The sequence below is a fragment of the Nansenia antarctica genome (assembly GCF_963989245.1).
Source record: "Nansenia antarctica genome assembly, chromosome: 7".
Lineage (NCBI taxonomy): Eukaryota > Metazoa > Chordata > Actinopteri > Argentiniformes > Microstomatidae > Nansenia > Nansenia antarctica.
Genome location: NC_137677.1, coordinates 63,042,570 through 63,067,977, shown reverse-complemented (window position 1 = coordinate 63,067,977; position 25,408 = coordinate 63,042,570). Strand labels below are relative to the sequence as shown.

At 46.5% G+C, this 25,408-nt stretch overlaps 1 protein-coding gene across 1 annotated transcript in view; it reads right to left on the bottom strand.

Annotated features, from left to right (window-relative positions):
- Positions 1-25,408, bottom strand: part of wars2 (tryptophanyl tRNA synthetase 2, mitochondrial) — a gene marked incomplete at its 5' end in the record, with an annotated part of 76,964 nt that overhangs the window by 5,417 nt on the left and 46,139 nt on the right. The window contains one exon of the mRNA XM_080535943.1: positions 2,090-2,350. Coding sequence (XP_080392069.1) covers positions 2,090-2,350 — 261 coding nt within the window. The remainder of the gene's footprint in view (positions 1-2,089; positions 2,351-25,408) is intronic.

The following is a 25,408-nucleotide window of genomic DNA, read 5'->3' as shown; positions in this document are numbered from 1 at the left end:
GACCCTGCCAAGGAATTCCTGAGAGAGAGAGAGAGAGAAGGGGAGAAAAGAAAAAAAAAAGGCGCAAAATCCTTCTGCTTCAGAGAATTAAGGTTTATGGGTGCTGGCGATGTGGCCGCCATCCCTCGCTGCTTAAAACGGATCCTGAACAGCTTGACGTGAAACCCCCAAGATGGCACGCACATAAAACTAGGATTTTACACTCAGTATGTGTCTATTTATGAAGGACGGACAGACGGACAGACCGCTGTGAGGCCGGACAGATGTCGATGACAGAGTGGTGATAAAGGAGGATAGTGATAGCAGGGGATGGAGGAGGCGCAATAAAACAAAAAAATTAAAGAAAGATTTAGAGGTGAAAATGGAGAGACAGAGAGAAAGAAAGAGAGAGAGAAAGAGATGGAGAGAGAGAGAGAGAAAGAGAGAGAGAAACAGAAAGAGAGATGGAGAAATAAAGAGTGAAATAGAGAGAGAGAGGTCACGCATAAACCATACAGTATCAGAAACAGTAAAACAAAGGTCTTGTTTTTTTCTTGCAGGGTTATAAAGAACAAGCTCTCCATTCACACTAGGGGTGTACGGTGTCTCTCTCTCAGAGGATGTGAAATAAAGACGCAGTAAGTAAGGGCAGTAACGTTATGGATCCTGAATGAGATATTGTAACGGTCAAGACAAGCGAGTCTGACATACGGTCTGATATAAGAGGTGGTCATACACAGAAGGTCAACATTTTCCTCTTTTATTCCTGTGGTGGGCCGGAGCCAAGGTATTCCTATAAACCTTGCGGCTTTGTTGATGTGCTGGGAGAGGGTGTAACTTTATGATGGCTTTGCGCTCTCTCTCCTACGGTCGCGCACACGCACGCACGCCACACGCGCACACTTCACTTTCGACACCATTGATTTCAGCTTGTCACCGTTTTTTCAATGAAGTCAAGTGTTGTCTTTGGACAGCAGTCATATTTGTACATGTGGAACAGGCTTCAGCTCAGTGTGTTGAATGGGAGGTCCCCTCCACTGCCAAGATATGTGGCATGAAGTTAAACGGGAATAAAAATAGGGTAGTGTGTGTGTGTGTGTGTGTGTGTGTGTGTAAGATCGAGTGTGTGTGTGTGTGTGTGTGTGTGTGTGTGTGTGTCTGTGTCTGAGAGAAACACAGATGGACCGTGCTATTAAAACACATATGGCTAACACACAAACACACACACACACACACACACACACGGATTCTCAGAAACACAACCAAAAATAAATAAGAAACACACACGTCTCAGACACCCTGGGAAAAGGATATGTCCGCTCTGATTACAACTTTCCTTCCTAGCTCTGAATCAACCCCCCTAAACACACACACACACACACACACACACACACATCTCTGAAACTGTGATCTGTTGAAGTACAGCGTACGCTCCATCTATCACTCTCCCTCTCCCGCTCCTTCATGTGGGCTCTTCAGACATAAACGGCGGTTTATGTGTGCTGTTTTCATAATCCCTGCCAGTTTTCAGAGCACACAGAGGTAAGATAAGAAGCCAAGCGATAAAGTAACCGTTTTTAAAGCCGCCCCCTGACTGCATTAGGTGAACGTTCAGACGCCCGCCATGATAAAAACAAACATTCCAAGATGGCCGCCGCTCTCTGCTCGCCGCCAGCTGACTCTCTCGACGGCATGCTGGGAAACAGACCAAAGCCAGGCGTTTAAAAACGCCGCTGCTGAGTCACAAACACACACGCAGCTCGCCACCTGTTTCAACCCCTGAGGCAGAATACAGACCAGGTGTAAAGAGATGATGGATATATACTGTATGTGTGGATACATAAAGGATGATCTCAGCTAATGGTGCGTGTGTGTGTGTGTGTGTGTGTGTATAGTGTGTGTGTCATTGTGGTCATTGTGAAGAATATACACGTGTGTGTGTGTGTGTGTGTGTGTGTGTGTATGTGTGTGTGTGTGTGTGTGTGTGTGTGTGTGTGTGTGTGTGACTGTGTGTATGTGTGTGTATAGTGTGTGTGTTATCGTGGTCATTGTGAAGAATATACGTGTGTGTGTGTGTGTGTGTGTGTGTGTGCGTGCGCGTATGTCTGACCTGTGACTGCTGGAAGAGGATGGACTTCTCCGGGTCGATGCCCACCGCCAGCAGACTGGCGGCCATGTCCAGGATGTTGTGTCTGAGCAGGGCCGGCTCCTGGGGCTGGGTGATGGAGTGGAGGTCCACGATGCTGTACAGGACCGACGGGTACTGGTCCTGCAGGGACACCCAGCTCTCCAGAGCCCCCAGGTAGTTCCCCAGGTGGGGCACGCCCGTGGGCTGGATCCCCGAGAACACACGGCCGCCGCCTGGAGGCTCCTGGAAGAGGAGAGGAGGTGAGGAGGAGAGGAGAGGAGGTGAGGAGGAGAGGAGAGGAGAGGAGAGAAGAGAGGTGAGGAGGAGAGGAGAGGAGAGGAGAGGAGGTGAGGAGGAGAGGAGAGGAGAGGAGGTGAGGAGGAGAGGAGAAGGTTAGAGTGGTTAGACTCTGACCTACATGTGGCAACACATCTCTACATGGATGTCAGCCCACCATGTCTACATGGATGTCAGCCCACCATGTCTACATGGATGTCAGCCCACCATGTCTACATGGATGTCAGCCCACCATCTCAAGCTCAACCTTAACTAGACTGAGCTACTCTTCATCCCTGGGAAAGCCTGCCCTCTCCAAGACTTCTCCATCACAGTGGAGGAGAACTCTACTGTAACCCCCTCCCAGACAGCCAAGAACCTTGGAGTGATCCTGGACAACCGACTATCCTGTGCGGAGAACATTGCAGCAATGGCTCGCTCCTGCAGATTCTTCCTTTACAACACCAGGAGGATACGTTCATTCCTCACCAGAGAAGCAGCACAACTCTTTACTCAGTCACTGGTCATCTCCCGCCTTGACTACTGCAACGCGCCCCTGGGCGGGCTCCCCGCCTCCGCCATCAGACCTCTGCAGCTCATCCAGAATGCTGCTGCCCGTCTGGTGTTCAACCTTCCCAAATGTTCATCCCTTCTTCGCACCCTGCACAGATTCAAGACCCTGGTGCTTGCCTTGCAAGCAATGGCCACCCCCCAAACTTCAGCCCGTTCACTCCGCTCCTCCACCTCTGCTGGCTGACTGGCCCCACCACCTCTACGCCAACGCCACTTTACTGTGTCTCCTAAGATTTCTACTTCCCCCCCTTGTACTGTTTCTCCAGTGAGAAAAAAAAAAAGATTGGTCGGTCAAAAAGATTTCTTCTACGTCTATGATGACGACTGGCCAATGGCCCCTGGCCTGAGCTAGATTACTCTTCCCGCTACGACTGGTGGATTGATGATTCACTTGCTTTAGTCAAATGTATCGTAAGTCGCTTTGGAATAAGGCCGTCTGCTAAATGCCAAAAATGTAAACGTAGGAGAGGAGAGGAGACCTGCGGAGGAGGAGGGAGGAGTGGAGAGGAGGGGAGAGGAGAGGAGAGGAGAGGAGGGGAGGGGAGAGGGAGAGAAAGGAGGAAAGCCAAGAGAGTTAATGACCAGAAAAGGTAAAAAAAGAGAGAGAGAGTGAAGGTGAGAAGGAGAGAAAGCAAGTGAAGAGGCACCTGTGGAGAAGAGAGCAGCCAGTTGGCAAGGTGGGGGGGCGCGGGTGTAGAGGGGGAGGGAGGATGGGGGACAGGAGACAGGGGACGGGGGAGGGGGGAGGGGGGGTACTGGTCATGGTTGTATGGAGGTTGTTGAGATGATAACACCATGGCTAGCACCTCTGCATTCTGGAAATAACACAGGCATAACACCCAGCTGGCCAATCAAAACACTGTACACTCTGCTGACAGCCTATGAGGCCAGAGCAACAACGACTGACTGCCAATGAAAGCAGAATTTGTAAATAAACCAATTGCAGTAGTTCTGAGAGTTGCTCCTCCCATATTCAGTTCAGATGCAAGAAACCAAATGTGTGTGAGAGAGAGAGAGGTTTAGAGGTGAAAATGGAGAGACGGAGAGAAAGAGAGAGATGGAGAGAAACAGAAAGAGAGATGGAGAAATAAAGAGTGAAATAGAGAGAGAGAGATGGAGAAATAAAGAGTGAAATAGAGAGAGAGAGAGAGAGAGAGAGAGAGAGAGAGAGGTCACGCATAAACCATACAGTATCAGAAACAGTAAAACAAAGGTCTTATTTTACAGACTTGGATGGTTATGAGGAACAGCCTCCTCCCCCCCCCTCTCAGAGACAGATCACTCAGCACTCGCAGCGCTGTGGGCAAATATTGTGTTTCTGTTTCTTGCTGGGTCGGTCTGGTTCTGGGTCTGGTTCTGGGTCTGCTGGGTCCGGGGCTGGGGCTGGGGCTGGGGTTGGGGTTGTTGGGGCTGGGGGGTTGGCAGGCTGGGGGCCGGGGCTCGGTTCTGGCAGCGGCCCACCCCAGTGAGCCTTGGCTTGGCACCACTGAGGCCCGTCTGCTGGCTTCTGGCGCCGGCCCATTCCTACTGGTCATGGCAGCGGGCCCGCTGACTGCTAGGCAATACGGTGGCAGGGCTGTTGTGTTGTGGGGGGGGGGGGGGGGGGGGCGGGGTTTGTGGGGTTGGCACGGTAACAGGGTGTAGAAGGGCTAGAGGGCCTCCTTTACTGATGCTATTATCCACTAGAGCAGAGCTTCTGAAACACATACAGTACCGCCCTGTGTCAGTAATGGTGGGGTCAAGGGGTCGCAGACTTCAGGCAGTGATTGCATGCAAAGGATTGTCGACCGAAATACTAAACATTGAGTGGCTTAGACGTTAGATATATCTGTCCCCATCACTTTTGGGTACCCTGAAATCGAGGGATTTCTGAATGGTGAGACCAGTATGTACAGTACACACACATCTCTACTTTAACCAGTCATTGTTTGATTTCAAATCCCTAATCCTTTGGAGTGTAGAGCCAAAAGAAGAAAAAAAATGCTTCACTAGTGTCCGATTATTTACAGAGGGTTGCGCTGAATATGTGTGAAGGTGTTCCAATTCTGTTCCCCCCCCATAACATTCTGTCTCTCCTTTGCTGTTTTGGATTAAACCTGATCACAGGATATCCATACCGAATCACAGTACATCCACAGAACATTTCTGAATCAAGATGTCATGCTTAGGTCTGATAGGATCCTATGACAATGGGCTTGCAATATTGTACTTTTGTGTTATAATTACGTTTATCAAATAAACCAGTGGAGGGGAGGCCGGTGGAGGTAGAAATCTGAGGATTTCGGGCTCATTGTAACGCCTGGAACGGAACGCCCGTCCGTCCTCCGATTTCTACCTCCACCAGCCTCCCCTGAAATAAACCAAAGAGGAACCTGCTCTGCTGGGGGGGGGGGGGGGGGGACCAGGATGGAGACAGGATCACAGGACCATGCTTCATCTAGACGGAGAGCTAGGAGGCGCTGGCCTCCAGGGGTGGGAGGGGCAACCAGCAGGAAGGAAGTGGGTGCTTATGTCATTATCAGGGGGGGGGGGTGATTGTAGCAGAGCACCATTGAAGCAGAGTGAAGGCCTCTAAAGAGGTGTGTGTGTGTGTGTGTGTGTGTGTGTGTGTGTGTGTGTGTGTGTGTGTGTGTGTGTGCGTGTGTGTGTGTGTGTATGTGTGCCTCTGAAGTGTCAGGAGTGATTTGGGTGCAGACTTGACCGCGTCTGGATCATGTGTGTTCTCACCTCGTGCTGACACACCAAACCCGTGTTTCCCCTCGGCCCCCTGGGGGCCGCCATTAGCCGGGGCAGACATTGTAATGGTGTCATTTGAGCCAATCGCGTGCTAACACAGTCAACACCGGGGCCTAACTAGCCACCGGGTAATCAGCCTATCACACGTCACATCGCAGCGGTCTGACACCTCAGGGTTCCGTTCGCTCGGGCAGAGAGTGAGAAGTGGAAGGTTCCAGAAAACATGTGACAGTAGAGTTACGAGGAGCGAGTCAGACACTGCGCACCGTTGACAGAGTAAACCGTGATTGTACGACGTTACAATAATACGAACCGAGCGAAGGTTATACGGGCTTACGACCTTTGTCATGTAACACAATTTAACACGGGGTTGACCTGCGACGTTGCAGTGTTATCGGAAGGTGTCGTCATGAACAGAAAAGACCAGCTGTTAGACTACTAGAACCTTCCAATGCAGAATAGCTCTCTCCTCCTTTCCTCTCTCTCTCTCTCTACCTACTCTCTTGTCCTGCCACAGACACACACACATGCGAGTACTCACACACACACATACACACACACACACACACATTTCTGCCAACTCTGTCTCCCCTTTCTTTCTGTCTTGTCTCCCCCCCCCCCCTCTCCATCTCTCCATCTCTCCATCTCCCACTCTCCCTCCTGTCGGGCGCTTGTTGATGACACGTATCTGCAGCGGCAGCTTTGGGTGTTCTCTCCTCATATTTCACACTGACAGGCGCGACGCTGTCCTACCACAGCGTAACCAAGGTGACGAAAGGTTTCTTCATCCACATCTCGCATCTGGTGAATGCATTACACACTGTGTGTGTGTGTGTGTGTGTGTGTGTGTGTGTGTGTGTGTGTGTGACATTAGCGGCAACAGCTAGAAGGGTTATGTACACTAAAGCCATGTTTTCACACTCACGGATGCTTTCCGGGAATAGACCTTGTGTGTGGTAATGTGCATGCAAGTGTGTGTGTGTGTGTGTGTGTGTGTGTGTGTGTGTACACACAACATGAGTAAAGGTGTGATGGTCTCCCTGTGTCTACATTTGACAGCCATGTGCCAAAGACCAGCGTCTGTGGAAAGAATGAATCAGATTCTCCTTCCTTCATAACAAACCCTAACATTACTACATAGCAGAGCAAGGCTTTTATTAAGCAGAAAAACATAAACAATCGTCAAGTGGAACAGATTCAGTTAGCATAAAAAAAAAACTACAGGAGTGTTTTCTTTTTTTTTTTTTTGAACTTAGTTTTTATTTCAGTTTCAACAACTTGTACAATCATGTCATGTTTTGTCTACAATTCTTTCCATTCTTATAGCTGTACACATATGGTCCATGGATGTGGTTCAAAGCATGACACACAAAGCAAAAAAGAGCGATCAACAAAAACATTTAGATGTCAATGACGGAATAAAATTAAAGATTTTGAAAAGAAAGAAAGAAAAAGGGTAGGGTCGGGGGGGGTTGGGTCAGGTGGGGGTTGTGTATGTGTGTGTGTGTGTGTGTGTGTGTGTGTGTGTATGTGTGTGTGTGAATGCAATGCAGGCATATATCTATGTGTAGTGATATGAGGTGAGTCTAGAATACAGAAATATACGAGTCGAGATGTGTGGAGGGGTTCACTGTATTAATATGGACATAACCGGGCTCCATCTTTTAATAAATAGATGTTTCTGGAGTCTCAGAGTGTATGTTATTTGTTCCATCTGGTAGATTTCCCATACTTTCTCTGTCCACATATTGTATGTAGGGGGGTCTGGTTTTAACCACTTAATTGTAATGCATTTAATTGCTGCCGTTAGTAATATTTGTAAGAGATATATTCTTGCCCTTCCATCAATGCCTTCAGGTATAACTCCCAGTAGTGCCATCTTTGGATCTTTGGTAAATTTTTGGTGGAATACTGCTTCAAGGGCCTCAAACACCTCTTCCCAAAATGTTCTCAATTTGGGGCATGACCAGAATATGTGGGTGTGGTTGCCAATTTGCGTACTGCAATTTCTCCAACATTTATTTGAGTGTGTTGGGCCCATTTTAGCCATTATTTCTGGGGTTCTAAAGAATCTCATAACCACTTTCCATTTGAATTCCCTCCATGTATTTGAATTGGTCACTAAGTGTGCTTCAGTGCATATTTCCTCCCATATGTCCTGTGATATGTCAGTATTCATTTCAGTTTCCCATCTCTCTTTCCTCTGTAGTGTATTATTCAAATCCATGGATAGAAACCTTTGGTAAAGGTCACCTATAATTTTCTTATTCTCGTTTCCTTTTTGCAGCTTTATCAAGAACTCTTCGATTTCAGTGGGCTCCAAGACTTTATTCCATTCTCTATGTTTTGTTAGGAAGCTTCTTAATTGTAGATATCTGAAAAAGTCTGTGTTAGGGAGCCTAAATTCCTCTCTTAACTGTTCAAATGATTTAAGGCTACCGTCTTTATGGAGTTGGTGCAAGTTAGTAAGTCCATGATCCGACCAATTTCTAAACCCTATATCTGTATTGGAGGGTTCGAAATTTTTCATAAGACCAATATTGGATAATGCTGAGATTGCTTTAGGTAAGCCAAATGACAGTTTTATTTTCCTCCAAATCTTTAGTGTGACTCTGGTCCATTCACCTAGTTGAGTTTCCTTTAGAGGGACATCTATGAAAGGCAAGGTCTGTAAGGGCATCGAACATAAACTTTTTTCAATGTCGAGCCATCGTGTATATGAAGAGTCTTGGATCCATGCTGTTAGAGGCTTTAGCTGGGCCGCCCAGAAGTAGTATCTTAGGTTTGGAAGTTTCAGCCCACCATATGGTTTAGATAGTTGTAGTGTTTTAAGTCTGATTCTTGGGCGCCTTCCTTGCCATATGAATTTGGAGATGAGTCTATCCCACTTATCAAATGTGGATTTGGGGATATCGATGGGTAGCATCTGGAACAGGTATAGAAGCCTAGGCAGCACATTCATGCGTACACTCTCAATACGGCCCAATAGAGACAGGGGAAGTGTTGACCAGCGGTCTAGATCTTTACTGATATTTTGGATTATGCTTTTGTAATTTGCATCACTTAGGTTTTCTAACAATGAGGGGATTTGAATGCCAAGATATTTAATACCATCCTTGGGCCATTTAAACTCACTCTGGATTTTGATAGTTTGTGGAATTCTACCTCCTATGTCCATAGCCATTGTTTTATCAACATTCACTTTATAACCCGAGAAGTATCCATAGTTGGAAATAAGATCTTTTAGGCGTGGGATTGTTGTTGCAGGTTCAGTTAGATAAAGAAGCACGTCATCTGCATACAATGATAATTTATGTTGTTCCTCATTTATTGTCAGTCCCTTTATGTTGTCGTCGTCTCTAATGAGCTGTGCCAGTGGTTCAATACTGATATCAAACAGCAGGGGCGACAAAGAGCACCCCTGCCTGCAACCCCGTTCTAGAGTAAATCGGTCCGACAGAAATCCATTCACTTTTACAGCAGCTTGTGGATTTGAATATAGTGTTTGAATCCATTTTATAAAATTGGGGCCAAATTTGAGTCGTTTTAGAGTTTGAAATAGGTATTGCCAAGATACTCGATCGAATGCCTTCTGGGCATCGAGGGATAATATCATTGCTTCTTCCTCCTTAACTTTAGGGTGAGTCATAATATTTAGTAATCTTCTTATGTTGTCCCCGTAGTATCTTCCCTTTATAAACCCGGTCTGATCGGGGTGGATAACTTGTGTGATAATTTTATTGACGCGTCTTGCTAGGATGGCTGTTAATATACGTAGGTCGGTGCATAAAAGTGAGATGGGTCTGTATGATTGGCATTGGGTGGGGTCCTTGCCCTCTTTATGTATTACTACTATTGTTGCGTCCCTCCATGAGGGGGCCGTGGTTCCAGATTGCAATGTATGGTGGTATGCTTTTAGCAATAAGGGACATACTGTCTCTTTAAATGTTTTATAGAATTCATTACTAAACCCATCCGGTCCAGGACTTTTATTGTTTTTTAGTGTAGAGATCACTTCTTGTATTTCCCATTCTTCAATTGGTTCATCTAGTTCTTTTGCCATAGGTTCAGATAGCTCTTTTAGTTTGATGTCTTTCAGAAATGCTGTCAATTCATTATCATCTGTGCAGGTGTCCGTATTTTTGTAAAGAGATTTATAAAATTCTGCAAAAGACCTTGAGATTTCATCAGGTTTTGTGAGAGTCGAGTTATGAGTTTTTAATTTCTGTACTATATTCGATGATTGTTGTTTTTTTAGTCTTAGTGCTAATAATCTACTTGCTCTGTTTCCATTTTCATAATATTTTTGGTTGGTAAACCTTAAATTGCCCTCAATCTTTTCAGTGATTAGGCTATTTAGATCCCTGCGTGCTTGTTTGAGAGCATTAAGTAGATTGGAGGTTGGTGTTCTTTTATGCTGTTGTTCAAGCAGCCTTATTTTATCCTCTAATTCTCCTTGTTTTGCTTCTCTATTCTTTTTTTTCGCGCTCGCGTATGAGATAATGCGACCTCTAATGTATGCCTTAGCACAGTCCCATAGGATGAGAGGTGATATTTCAGGTGAGTCGTTAGTTTCTAGGTAATACTTTAGTTCAGTTGTTACAAATGTGATAAATTCCTCATCATTTAGAAGTGATGTATTTAATCTCCATTGTTTGGTTTTTGGCCTGTGACCTATGTTCCATGATAATGCAAGAGGTGCATGATCAGATAGAGTAATTGGTAAGATCTTTATGTCTTCTATCCTGTGTAGTTCTGCTTTGGGTGTAAAGAAATAATCAATTCTCGAATAAGATGAATGTCTGTGCGAGTAGAAAGTAAAATCTCTTCCTTTAGGGAATCTGCTTCTCCAGACGTCCACTAGGCCTGATTCTATCGACAAGTGTTTAAGCATTCTGCTCATTCTAGAAGTGGGAGTTTTGGAGGTAGGTTGTCTATCCATTAGCTGGGACATAACACAGTTGAAGTCTCCTCCCAACAGTAGGATACCGGAGCTGTGTTGTATTGCTGTGTTAATGACTGTGCTAATGAAGCCAGGCTCATCCTCATTTGGAGCATATATGTTCATGAGGGATACATGTATCCCATCTATAGATCCATTCACTAAAATGAATCTTCCCTCAATGTCCTTGTGGACCGTTGTTGGTGTAAAGTTAACCTGCCTATGTATCAATATAGCCACTCCTCTCTTTCTACCTGACTGATGTGATGAGTAGAACACGCTGTCTGCCCAGGATTTCTTTAGTTTCTCATGTTCCATATCCGACAGGTGGGTCTCCTGTAGGAATGCTATCTGACAGTTGGCTCTTTTTAGCTGATTAAGGATTTTCTTTCGTTTTATAGGATTGTGGAGGCCTTTAACGTTATAGCTTATAACCTTAAGTGATCCCATGGTTCAGAGTAAGAATTAGGGAGGATCTTAATTTTACCTGTAGGCATGGTGATGGCAAGGATAGGCACATGAATAGGAGAAGATTGTGAACTGCATGTAGTACAGTGTCTATGTGTGTGATTGTGTGAGTGTGGGTGTGTGGATATATGAGGGGTGGGTATGGGTAGGAGGTGTGGGGGAGTTGGGGAGTACATATAAGGGAAAAAACCAAAATAATGCAAGAGAAAACAAAATACATAAACATACACGTTGCTCTTATTCTTCCGGTATGATCCCTGTGGAACAGTGGGATCTGAACATAGAAATAAAAATGAAAAATCCGGACACTCAACCGACATGAGTGTCTGGACAGACTGTTGGGACATGGTCCCAGGCTGCGAGTCTGAACAGGCAGCTGTGCGAACAACCTTTAAGAGGGTTCGCCTTTGCTTGGTTATAGTACCAAACAGAATAGCTAGGAGTAGTTTGTTAACATTTCAGGCTCCCGTCGAACCTTGAGGTAAAACAAAAGGAGGGTGAAAACCCCCTAACCTTAATTTCGACATTGTCGAATATATTTTACATTGTATATGTGCATATAAAGAAATAAGAGTAATAATAATGATGTCTAGAGGCAGAAATAAATAAAAGGATCGGAGAGAAGCATTAACGCAGTGGAAATTAAGAAACAAATAAAAACAGTCTCCTGGTCAGGTAATTTTAACTTCCCTGCCCCTTATGAATAAACAGATAGATTATTTCCCCCTTGGGGTAAGTTTTAAATTGAACTAACATATGTCCAGTCTCCTTCAACACTTGCATATAAACTGCTGTGAAGAACTACAATAACAACAAAGGGGTGGCATTGACGATGGTAATATATTTAAGCAGATATCGTCCCGTCAAAGTTGGTCTTGTAATGCCACTGAGACCCACTGGTCTGTGGCTGGGGGAGACCTACCCTGGACCTGTTGCCGGCATGACGTTCTTCTTAACGTAGTCCATCGCTTTGTCTGCATCTGTGAATTCCTTTTCTTCTCCGTTGTGTGTGATGCGGAGTCGGGCTGGAAACAGTATACCATACCGAATGCCCTGACGGTTGCGCAGCAGCTTCCTGACCTCCGTGAACGCAGCCCTGGCCCTGGCGACGTTGGCAGCATAATCCGGAAAGATGGCGATGGTCTGCCCGTTGACCCGGAGAGGGGCTCGAGTGCGTGCACAGCTCAGCACCTCGACGCAGTCCTGGTAGTAATGGAGTTTAGCAATGATGGCGCGTGGTTTCCCATCCGGTCCCCTCGGAGCCAGGGTTCTGTGTGAACGATCCACAAGCACATCTCTATCCAATTGTAGTGCTTCCTTCAGTAGTTTCGAGACCGATGCAGTAGAGCATGATCCATTCGTCTCGGCCACCCCTAGTATTCTGATGTTGCATCTCCTCATTCTTCCCTCCATGTCGTCGCATCTCTCTCTGAGCCCGGTTACCTCTGCTTTCAAGCCCGTCACCGTAGTCCGCAGGTCCACCACCTCGTCCGACCACGTTGACAGGCCGCCCTCCACCTCCGTGATTGTAGCCTTTATTTGGTCAATCTCAGACTTAACCGCCGCCGTATTGTTAACGATTTCCGATCTTACTTTTTGAAGTTCACTTTTAATATAGTTGAAATCTTCGGCTAGTGCATTTTTAATCTCTGTCTTTATCACCTCGGCAATGTCGGATTTCAGCGAGAGAAGGATCTCTGTTTTCAGCGCTACAGCGTCCATCACTGGGCTGTCTGTCCGGGGCGGAACCGTCTGAGCCGGGGTGGCTGTGGGACTCGGCGTCGCGGTGGCTTTTGGCCTAGTAGTGGACGGAGTGTACTTATATTTGCGCAGATTTGCAGCCATTGACCCCTAAATACACAGACTTTTGATTTTAGGAATATGTTAGAGACAGGTTTCCCAGTATTTCGTAATGTAGAAAGCTTATTAAATTAAATAAAACAAAAGTCCGACGGGAGCTCAAGCGAAACACGTTCTACTCCATTGCCCGCCCACCGGAAGTCCGGAGTGTTTTCTTTTATGGGAATAATGATACTTATTTGTTCCTACTTGGGGGAAGAATAGTGGGCCTAAATTCCATTATGGAACAGCACACAATTCCAGAACTCTGAACTCTCACCAAAGGGTTCCAGAACTCTGGAACAATGGGCAAGCATCTGGAATTGGAATGCCAGAAATTCTTGTTAATTGAGTGAAAAATAACAGCGCTTGTGACATCTTTGCAGAAGTATGTGTAAAAAAATGACAAATGGGGCTGAAGACAATAGCGCTACGGATTAGCTTGGACACAGAGTGCCACGATTACTCACTCCTAATGACTGGAAGTGGGATTACTCTCTGCGGAAACACATCCCTCCAACTTGTCACAATAAAAAATGGCTGCTTTGCTTTCTGAGCAGATTGCGTGTCAGGGGAGGCTGGGTGGAGTGGAGGAAGAAATCGGAGGACAGGCTCATTGTAATGCATGGGACGGAATGTGGAATGAGGAATGGTAACACACACAAATTGGTGTCATTCCGCGCCTCCATGCATTTACAATGAGCCCGTCCTCCAATTTCTACCTCTACCAGCCTCCTCTGCTGTGTTGTAGAAGCAGCTTGTCTATAGATCTGGATTGTTAGGGGACATCTGGACTTCCAACATCAGCGGATTTGCTGTGACAACCTGGAGAAGGGATTCCCAAACCCCAAACTGACATCAATCATTTCATGTTACCCACCAAAAAGTCGATTGCGGACAATGCCAACACATAATAATAATAATAAATAAAGTCCAGGTGTATTCTAATCGCCGAAAATATGCTCTAATTCGCTGGATTTGAAAACTGCAATATAGGCTATAGGTGTAATACACAGACAACGCTGGTCTTCATACAAAATGTGTTGCCGTCGTGTTTGTGCTAGCTATTTACTGCGCGGTCACCTGTGACATTCTCTAATACATTTGGACTGAGTGGAGGCACCTGTCTGATCGTTAACTCGTCGTTAGGTGGGAGGGAATGTAGCCGTGTCAGTCATCAGCAATTACAGAATCCGGACAGTCAAAGAGCGACAGCTTCTGCAACGGACTACTTTTTTCTGAGTGGGGCAGTCCCACTCACTCCATGTTTCATTTTATTGGACAGATATAGTGAAGACAGACAGGAAAGCAAGGAGAAGAAGGGAGAGAGGACATGTCAGCAGGGCTTGGGCCGGATTCGACATGCCGACAAGGCAACTGCAACAAATCTTGACACAAATACGAAGGGGTCTATCTGTGGAGTCCATCGAGGAAGGCCTGAGAGGAAAGCCAAAATACTAAGTATTTGTATTCTATTTGCATTTGAGCTCTACCTACATCTTGCATTGCCCACTACTCTCATTGCCCACTCTCTCTCTCTACAGGCAAATATCATTATCAGCTTTCTCTCCATTCCTGTTATTTCATCCCTCAGGAGGACACACCTCCCCTCGCAACCCTTCCACTTTAATTTACCTAGCATGCTCAACCAGTGGCGGATTCAGGCTGTTTGAAGGCAGGGGCGAAAAGGAAAAAAGGGCACCTACTGCACAACATGGGACCCCATCAGTGTGCACATGGTCAAGTTTAGACCATTGGAAGGGCAGCCAATAGGGCACATCCTCTAATTTTGCCACTCAAAAGGGCACTTTAGTGTGACGTTTTTCAACGGTGGGGGCACATGGTCAAGTTTAGACCATTGGAGGGGCACCAATAGGGCACGTCCTCTCATTTTCGCCACTCAAAAGGGCACTTTTGCCACTCAAAAGGGCACTTAAGAGAGACGTTTTTCAACCGTGGGGGCATCAGGAGGGGCGGCCGCCCCCCCTGCCCCCCCCTGAGTCCGCCACTGTGCTCAACTGACCACAATCTCATTGTCACGGGAGGACTTTGGAACTGCCAGTCAGTGGTCTAGAAAGCATCTTACGGCAGCTTCTTGTCCCTCCACTTCCTCTCCCTCACAGAGACATGGATCACACTTGAAAACACAGATACTCCGGCAGCTCTATCTGATGCCTACTACTCTTCTCATTCCCCTAGACTCTCAGGGGGTCGAGGAGGCGGCACAGGACTACTCATCTCACCTAAGTGGTCACATAATGTCCTCCTTCTGTCATACCTCACATATCCTCATTCTGTCACATTATCCTCCTTCGAATTCCATGCTGTTTCTGTCAGCTCCCGTCAAACTTCACATTTGGTAAATGGTAAATTACTGACTTATATAGCGCCTTTATCCAAAGCGCTTTACAACGGCCTCTCATTCACCCATTCACACACCAATGGCGGCAAGCTACCATGCAAGGCGCCGGCCCGCTCACTCACTGGGAGCAATTTGGGGTTCAGTGTCTTGCCCAAGGACACTTCGACATGTGGCCAGCCGGGGGCTCGAACCGCCGATCTGCCAACCTTGCGATCATTAGACGGAAAACATTTGTCGCGCAGGTTAGCCTGGTCACTTTCTGAGAGAAGGACGTCCTTCTCAGCTCCCTCCCTGTCCGGCGGCACACTGCTCACACTACTGGGTGACTTCAGCATCCGGTCAGAGAACTCTTCGCTCGTCTGGAGTACTTGAACTTCTCTCCTTCGGTCTTACCCTGTCCCAGTCTCCTCCAGTCTTACCCTGTCCCAGTCTCCTCCAGTCTCCTCCCAGTCTCCTCCAGTCTTACCCTGTCCCAGTCTCCTCCAGTCTCCTCCCAGTCTCCTCCAGTCTTACCCTGTCCCAGTCTCCTCCAGTCTCCTCCCAGTCTCCTCCAGTCTTACCCTGTCCCAGTCTCCTCCAGTCTCCTCCCAGTCTCCTCCAGTCTTACCCTGTCCCAGTCTCCTCCAGTCTCCTCCCAGTCTCCTCCAGTCTTACCCTGTCCCAGTCTCCTCCCAGTCGACTCATAAGGCGGGCAATCAGCTCAACCTTGTCTCCACCAGATCCTCCCATACCTCCAACCTTACTGTTACCTCTGATCATCATTTTGTATCCTAATTTTAATTAATAATAATTTTGCCATTTAGCAGACGCTTTTAATCCAAAGCGACTTACAATTACGAATTACCGGGACATTCCCCCTGGAGTAACTGAGGGCTAAGTGCCTTACTCAAGGGCACACTAGTAGTGGTGTGGTTTCAGGCGGGATTTGAACTCACAACCTTCCGATCACAAGTCCAACTCACTATCTACTAGACCACCACTACCCCGTATCCTTTTCCCTTCCTTTCCTTAACACGATAATCAATTCCTCTCCATCCACAAAAATCTGTCCCGGCTGCTTTTAAGACATTCAAGCCCCAAGACACCTACTCTTCACCACCAGTCTACTGTCCATAACTACAGACAGTTACAGAAGGTATCCCTTCTCTCCTTCTTATCTAAAACCCTTGACCGTACGTACTGTATCTACCCAACTGTCTCACTGTGTCCTTCAGAACAACCTCCTTGACCAATCTCACCAATCCGGCTTTAAGCCTGGGCCTCGAGCGTCCTCCCTCTCCTCTGTTCTCATTCTTCTGGACCTAAATTCCATTATGGAACAGCACACAATTCCAGAACTCCTCTCACCGAAAGGTTCCAGAACTCTGGAACAATGGGCAAGCATCTGGATGAGGAATGCCAGAAATTCTTGTTAATTGTCTGCTGCATTCGACACAGTAAACCACCAGATCCTTCTCTCCACCCTCGCAGAACTGGGCTTCTCTGACTTGCATCCTACCTGGCTGAGGTTTTGATGTCCTCTCCATGAGCCCTGCTCACCACTGGGGTCTCCCAGTGCTCCATCCAAGGGGCTTTACTGTTCTCCGTCTTGCTCTGCTCTTCCTCCCTGGGAAAGCCTGCCCTCACCAAGACTTCTCCATCACAGTAGGGAACTCTATGATGACCTCCTCCCAGACAACCAGGAACCTTGGGGTGATCCTCCTTGACAACCACTATGCAGCCAACATCACAGCGACAGCTCGATCCAATAGATTCTTCCTCTCCGACATCAGACGGATACGTCCATTTCTCACCAGTGATGCAATGCACTCCTGGCCGACCATCCACCATCAGACCTCTGTAGCTCATCCAGAACGTCGCTTGCAACCCGTCTGGTGTTCAATCTCCCCAAATTCTCCCATGTCACCCCCTTCCTTCGCACCCTTCACTGGCTCCCGGCAGCAGCTCACATCAGATTCACTTACTTAGACAAGTGTATTTGTTGTAAGTTGCTTTGGATAAAGGTGTCTGCTTGTGCTTAATGCCAAATTAATGTAAATGTAAAAAAAAATAAGTGTATTATTTGATATTATTTATCAAATCATATAGGTTAGTTTGATTTTCTCAGGGCAACCTGATTTGAAATCAGGTGTACAATACATGGGGCCCTGACACCAACTTTGATACCTGCTGACCTAGAGAGAGAGAGAGTGGAGTATAGCCAACGTCGAGGTTTACATGTCTATTCTTAAGTCCTGCCAACCAGCCGAGGTCATCAATCACCTCTGTCCTGGGGAAGCTGGGTTGGAGCAGCAGAGAGAGTAGAGAGCTGCAACAGAACCAGAGAAAGAGTTTCCTCATACATCATACCAGAGGCCTGGAGTCCTGGGGAGACTGGCTGACATCGCCCTCGCAGAGGCCTGGAGTCCTGGGGAGAGACTGGCTGACATCCCCCTCACAGAGAGGCCGGAGGACCGGCGCACAGCCCCTCTACAGTGGAGGCCAGTCCGTCCGGCATGCCAATTTCAACACTTCTCAGAGCTGCCTCCGGGGGCAGCGCTGCCCCCCCGCCGGGTACAGCCAGCTCCGCTTGTGGGTCCAGGGAAGCTCTCCAGATCAGACACAGCATGGGGAGCACCGAGTTGGGCAAGAGGGGTGGAAATGTCACCCCCCCCCCCCCCCCTCTCCTCCCTCTGGTCGGTCCGTCTGTCCGCCTCAGTCCCCCCCCCCCCGCCCTAACTGAGTGACAGACACACAGGGCTCTGTGTTCCCTCTGTGTCCTGTACATCATTAAAACAGACACCATGCTGAACGGGCCGAAAAGCTGGCCTTGTTTCCCCTCCTACCTCCCCCGCCTCCCCCTCTTGTTCTCTCTTTCTCTCCATCCCTCTCTCGCGCATCGGGACCTGTTAAGCCAGACGACCAACAGAGCTCCACTTCAGTGAGGTATTGAACAGGAAATGGGCTTTAATGTAGATCCCCCCCCCCCTTTTAAAGGCTGATAGGGAGCCGTGTGGGTGTATGTGTATGTGTGTGAGAGGAGGAGAGAGAGAGAGAGAGTGTTTAGCCAATATCAGAAATACAACCCTAGCTTGAAACAAAGTGTGAATGACCACAGACAAAAACACACATGGGTAGAATGAGAGACAGAAGGAAAAAGAGGGAGTGCCAGAGAAGAGAAAGAAGCCATGGAGCCAGAGAAGGAAAGAAAGAGAGAGTGACTAGGTCTGGATGAGAGAGAGAGAGAGAGAGAGTTTCTTTTTTCTAAGAGGGGGTGTCTGGGGGGTTGGGACGGAGGGGCAGGGGGGCCCAAACGGAGCGTTTGATTAAATCGGCGGTTGACGTGTGGGACAGGTGAGATTGATGAGGTTCCTCTGCGCTTCACACTGTGCAGAGAGCAGGGGAGAGGACGGGGGGAGAGCGGGAGGGGGGAGAACATGGGGGGAGAGGAACAGAACGGAGCAGTGTGGCAGGCCAGGGCTCTGGGCCCGTTCACGCCGTGGGGTCCCACAGCTGATTAATGGGACTGGAGGCCCTTCAAAAACAGCGTTCCCGCAGACAGGCCTCGACGTACGCAGACGTACTCCAAAAATAACCAGGCAGCCAGCCCTTAGCCCAGGCAGGGAGCCCCAGCCCCAGCCCCAGCCCCATCTCCAGTCCTAACTAGCCCCAGGCCTAACCAGCCCCATCCACATCCCCAGGCCTAACCAGCCCCAGGCCTAACCAGCCCCATCCACATCCCCAGGCCTAACCAGCCCCAGGCCAAGCAGCATCAACCCTAAGCCTAACCAACCCCAGACAGCACCATCCCCAGCCCAGCCCAGGCAGCTCCAACCCCAGCCCCAGACAACATCAACACCAGCCCTATCCACCATCCGCAGGCATAACCAGACCCAGGTAGTCCCAGTCTTATCTCCCTACAAGACAGCCCCAGAGTAAGACCCAGGGCTAACTAGCCCCAGCTCCCTACAGACAAGCCCCAGCCTCAGAATAACACCCAGGGCTAACTAGCTACAGTTTACTTAGGATCCACTTCTCCATATGGACCTGGATGGAAAGGCTGGGACCACCAGCACCTTCCTAGACACCAAGTTGGTGACCAACTCTATACCTGAACTGGCTGGTGGAGGTAGTAGGCTAATCAGGAGGATGGGCTCATGGTAATGCATGGAATGGAATGTTGAATGGTATCAAACACACGTTTGTGTTCCAAATTCCATTCCATGGATTACAATGAGCCCGTCCTCCGATTTATACCTCCCCTGCTGAACAACGACAGTCGATATCGCCTAGTAGTACAACAACATCAACTAAAAATCACCTGAACACTCATCGCCGCTAACGTGAAACGATGCTGATGCCTATAGCGTTTGTTGTTCTAGGCCTCGGCCTATAGCCCCTGAAGGCTATGCTTTCAAATGTTTTTGCTGTGGCCTATAAAAAGATTTCCTCGCCCAATGAGTTAACGATTGAGATGTTTAATTTTATTCCACTGACGGGGGAAAAAGAAGTGGTCGAAGCCTGGCTGGGAGAACTAATAATACTGAAAACACATAAAAGTCACAACATGGCAAAAAATAACCTGCACACACTTCATAAATTTATCAATCTATAATTACGGTAACACTCAGGGCCAGCCACTGCCAACAGTCATCCCCTCTCTCTCTCTCTCTCTCTCTCTCTTTCCCTTTCCCTCTCCCTCTTTCTCTCTCTCTCTCTCTCTCTCTCTCTCTCTCTCTGTCTCTCTCTCTCCCTCACTGAAGAGTCCAGTCATTTCCTCCCTGCATAGGCGGTGTGTTGACTTGAGCGCTGGCCCAAAAGCGCGATACCAGATACTTGGTACAGTTTTAATTAAAAACGTCAGACCTGTCCTTCTGCCCAAAACGCTGGGCCGCTCTACATGGACGAAGACATGGGAAACTCCTGGGCCTCCCTGGATATTAACCAATGAGCGCACCACAGAGACAGAACCTAACCTGTAATTCAACTTAGGCACATTAAAAACTGGAGAAAAAAAAAAGAGAAAGAGAAAGAAAAAACGCTGACATTCTGTGTAGTTTCAAGTCGACAAATGGGTAATGTGCAAAGCATGAGGCCCTGGCTCCTAGAAGCACCACTGTGACATCCCTAATTACTTGGAGAATTAGTGGGCTTTTCCTGACAGTTAGAAAATAAATAGGGATATTAATGAATCTCCTCTAGCCTGTGGAGACGTCCATGTTTCCTCTCTCTCCCTGGCCTCCCGCCGTGGTGCAGGAGCGGGGGTTGTTGTAATGGTTTTAGCTGACACCGCAGAGAGTGGATGTGGAGCTGAGCTGGACTGAGAGGGCCAATTAGAAGCCACTTCCTGTTTCCTGGTTCCTGGGGTTAGGATGACTGATATCAGCCATTAAGGACTACAGGCGGACGTGAGGTGGGGGGACGGGGGAGGGAGTGATGCGTTACACCGAGCTGTGAGGGATGGCTGTCTCAAAGATGGCTGCCACAAGACTACTTGCTATAAGTACTCAGGTTACTCAAGAGAAATTGACTTACTCTCACTGTCACACTCTCTCTCTCAACTCAATCAGATCTGATGAGATGGACCCTAACATTTTCCCCTCGATATTTCCCCCAATGTTTCAAGGAAGCCTTTAAATGTCTCTGATTCTTTAAATGTAGGGATTCAGTTTATATTAGGGCCTACGTTACTACATTACATTAGGGCCAACGTAGAATTGACTGGTCTGGTATATATATGAAACACAGTCTATACTATATAGGCCATCTATGTATTGCTGTGCTGAGATTTAGTGACTTGTAACACACTTTTTCCGGGTTAGAATAATGTTCAGCGTCTTGACGCACATCACACCTCGCGGCATTGTAAGGCTATGCCGGTGTTTGCGCGCCGCCATCCACATTTGGAGAAAATTAACAACAAATGAAAACCCAACACTTCATTTCTGATGTTATTTCTGGTAATGAAGCACTGCTGTGATGCTTTCGAGTCCCTCCACTTCTATCTAACCCCCCCCCCCCCCCCTCCTCCTACCTCCATCCTCCCGCCTCGGCGCACACACACACCTCTCCAACGTCCTCGGAGACATCGTCTTAACAAAACACAGACGCGGCCGTGGTGAGCGGCACGCATTCCGTTCCATTGCACAACGAGGCAGTTAATTACGCCACGCAGCTCGTTCATCACCTAGCGAGAAGCGTTTGGTAGATGGGTGAGGTTTTAACTACGTCGTAATACAAAAACAGCTCAATAATTAGCTTCACTCTTGTGCCGAAAGGCACCAACGGTTCTCAGGTGCGCCCGAGGGACTAGTTGTTTGACTTAACACTCCATTAGCTTCTCGAGGTGCTCGTGCCAGGGTCGGAAACACCCAGCGGTGAGGAATCACCATTTCTACAATCAAGGGAGGGAGGGACACTTTACCATGAATACCACAAGTGTCCAATTAATAACGACAACTTACTCAGTTCCCCATATAGGCTAATACAATATTATCACACACATGACAGGCTAGATGAAATATTTCTAAAAGATAAACTTCCATATGATGAAGTCTACAATATTGTGTAGCCTATTATCAAAAGTCAGACATTGAGCATGGACGGTGGACACGGACAGGCAGAGACATTAATAAATGAGATAAGAGGCCGATCACAGGCCTAAAACGTAGGCTAGTCCTAACGCTGTACTGCCTAATGACTATTGTAAGAACAGGGTTACTGCCAAGTAGGCCCATTCACAATGTATAAATTAGTCATTACAATACTTATTACTCTTTAACTTTTCTCTGATTTGATAAAGCAGTCCAAATCAAAAAACCTTTGGCAAATAATTTGAGCTACGGCCGATATATATATATATATATATCAGTGGAGGCTCCTCCATAGAGGTGGAGGAGGCCTGGCCTCCCCAATAACTTGAGAGAAGAGAGAGAGATTTTAAAAAGCAATAATTATATTTATTTTATTTATTTATTTAACAAAAAACATATTTTAATTTGTTAAACATTAATATTATTTCTGTTTTGTTCATAAATCTGAATTTTTCCATGGCTAAAACCCAATATTGCAATTGTAAAGCACCTACAGGCCAGAATCCCTATCCGTTTGTATTGAGGGAGGCCAGGCCTCCCCCAGGAAAGTGGTTTCTCATAGAAGTCAATGTAATGCACATTTTTTCATGGCAATATGTGATTGGCCAAATCACTGAAAATGGGTGGGCAAGGGAGGCCTGGCCTCACCATGCATTGAGTCCAGGACTGAAAGATTTACATTTTGTTCGTCCAATCACATGAAGCCATTTTGAGAATTCGCCAGTTACTTCAGTCAAAGAAACACTCACCATAGTGGCTACGAGTGTCATTTGCAGGACACGTCTAGAACACCCATGGCTATTATCCCTGAAAATAATAGCTCATTTGGCCAAATACTTTTGCTTAAAATGACCTCGGAAGTCGGCGAGATTCTGGCGCGATTTATACATCGAATAGGTAGACAACATTTAGGATTTATTGAACAGTTTTATTTTTAATGTAGTCGATTTCGTTTTATTACAAGTCAATGTAATATTCTTCAATTTTTTCCAAGCGGAGAAAAATTGGCCTCCTCAATTCTGGAAGTCACCAGCCTCCACTGATATATATATGTTACGGTACATGTGGGAAAACGGTACATGTGGGAAAACTAGGGTTAGGGTCAGGGTTCGAGTTATAAGCTGATCTCTGTGGGGGTCTCCAAAATAACAGTGCGAAATGTTCTCATGCACGCGCGAATCATGCCCACACAGCGATGGGACTTACAAGTTTTAATTAGCTATAGGCAGTAGCGGATTAAGGTGGTCAGTGGCCCTATTGATTGATTGATTGAAAACTTTATTAGAATGTTTGCAGAAGTAGGTACATGAAAGTACATATTACATACAAGGTCAACTAAAAGGATAAAAACCCAAGAAAGCCACTGGCTTATTTCAATTGGGGTCCTTGTCTAGGCTACTCCTTTGTGTGAGGACCCCCCGCCCCCATACACAAGCCTCCCGGCTCCACAAAATATACAACTCACGAGCACCCTGCACACACACACCACTCATAATGCTTTACCATAAAACACTTAAACACTTTAATAACACAATAACACAACAGTGTTAATAATGCAAAGAATAAAAAAAAGGTTCAGTGCATTCAGTTCTGTCTCTATTGCTCTCCTCTCCCGTTGTCTCTCTGTTACTGTCCTGTTGTCCGTCTCTCTGTTGCTCCCCTCAGCTCTAAATGACAGAAATGAATTAGCTAATTAGTTGGCATGTAAACATATAGTTAGGGTTGGGTACAGTTTGGGTTTTATTCGATACCGGTGACAAATCGATACTTTAAAAACGGTACCGGTACCGAAACATCATCCTCATCCTCATCCTCCTCCTCAAATACCAACATATCCTGACGCTACAGCTGCAGGCTACTCATTTCACCACATCAACAGCCCCACATGAAACAACAGCTATAAAAGCGATAGTCACACATGTATCTCGGCCAATAATTGTGTTATTTTTGCTATACAGAAGGAGCGAAAAATACATGTACACTAGGTTAGTAAAAAGTAAAAGCCACCTTACCTTTACGGAGACAAGATAGACCAAAGTGGTCTGTTTTCAGTAGGCTGCGGTCGCGGTCCTGGAACCCATGATGCTGACGTCCGAAGTCCTTTCTTTATCCAAGATTGGATGAACGGGAGAGGGTCAAAAAACGGCCTTTTTTTGGGCGGCATGGTAGCTACTGTATGTATATACTCCTGTATAGCTAATGAATGAATGTTTGCTTCTCAATAATAGGCTAGGTGCACGATCTCACTACTTCCTGAAAGGCAACTGGTATATGAACATATCCTGTCTCACTCTATTGGTTTAATTGATTAATCAGCTGTGCACTGTGTGTTCCAACGGTTTACCGCACAGCTGATTAATCAACCTTTTGCTGTTGCACAATATTCTACTGCGCCCCATGGTGTCTTGGTGGTGAAGTGTAGGCAGTCAAAGGCCTACTGTCATTCACAGGAGATTAATGGTGCGCGTAGCTCTTTTGGAAAACGTGTTTATTTTACAGTATTTATAATATAAATTAAATAATATTCATTACATTGACATTTTGATCAAATAATAGTTGTGGTAATGTATTATTAGCGACCCCCACAGATTTTTGATTTTACTGCCTTCATGGGAGCTCAGAGAGTCTCAGACCATCTCTATGGGAGCTCAGCTCCCATTGGCTCCCACATAACTCGAACCCTGGTTAGGGTTAGGTGCTAGGGTGCTACGGTTAAGGTTAGGGGTAGGGTTAGACATGCCAGCATGTACCAAGTGGACGTAGCACCTAACCCTAATCCTAGTTTTCCCACATGTACCGTAACACATATATATATATATATATATATATACTGTACATATATTTTAAAAGAAAGTGCTTATCGTCAGCCTATAGTAGGCTAGGTAACATCCATCCACCCTAAACATTTGACTTTGTAAATCATTGTTATTGAATAATTAACTATTTAATTATGCGACACTATGCCAAGGGCTGCGTAGCTTATGATCAGGCCTACCTCCTATGTCTCTACCTCAATAGATAGTTGAGCCATCTTAAACACATGAGCAATATGGATGGAGATGATGGATTGTCCTGTGAAGTGTATTATGGCTAGCCATTACCTTCCAACAAAGCTGGAAAACTATAACTTGTAACACATATAATATAGTGCATTTACAATGAAAAGTAGAATTCCCACGGCTGTCAATGACACGCCCACAGTAATCGGGAAGCTTTGACAGTTCGTGAGCTTAGAATGATAAGGTTCTATCTCCGTTTAGAATGATAAGGTTCTGTCTCCGTTTAGAATGATAAGGTTCTATCTCCGTTTAGAATGATAAGGTTCTATCTCCGTTTAGAATGATAAGGTTCTATCTCCGTTTAGGGCAGTTCAGAGATATTGAGCGTCAACGTTTTTACATTCCATTATGTTCTGTTTTGTGAGATGGAACCTTTGTATTTTATGAATTACTAACTCAAAAATGTCAACATTAAAAAATAATAATAATAATAATAACACCACACAGGCATTAATAAACACCTAATGGATCAGA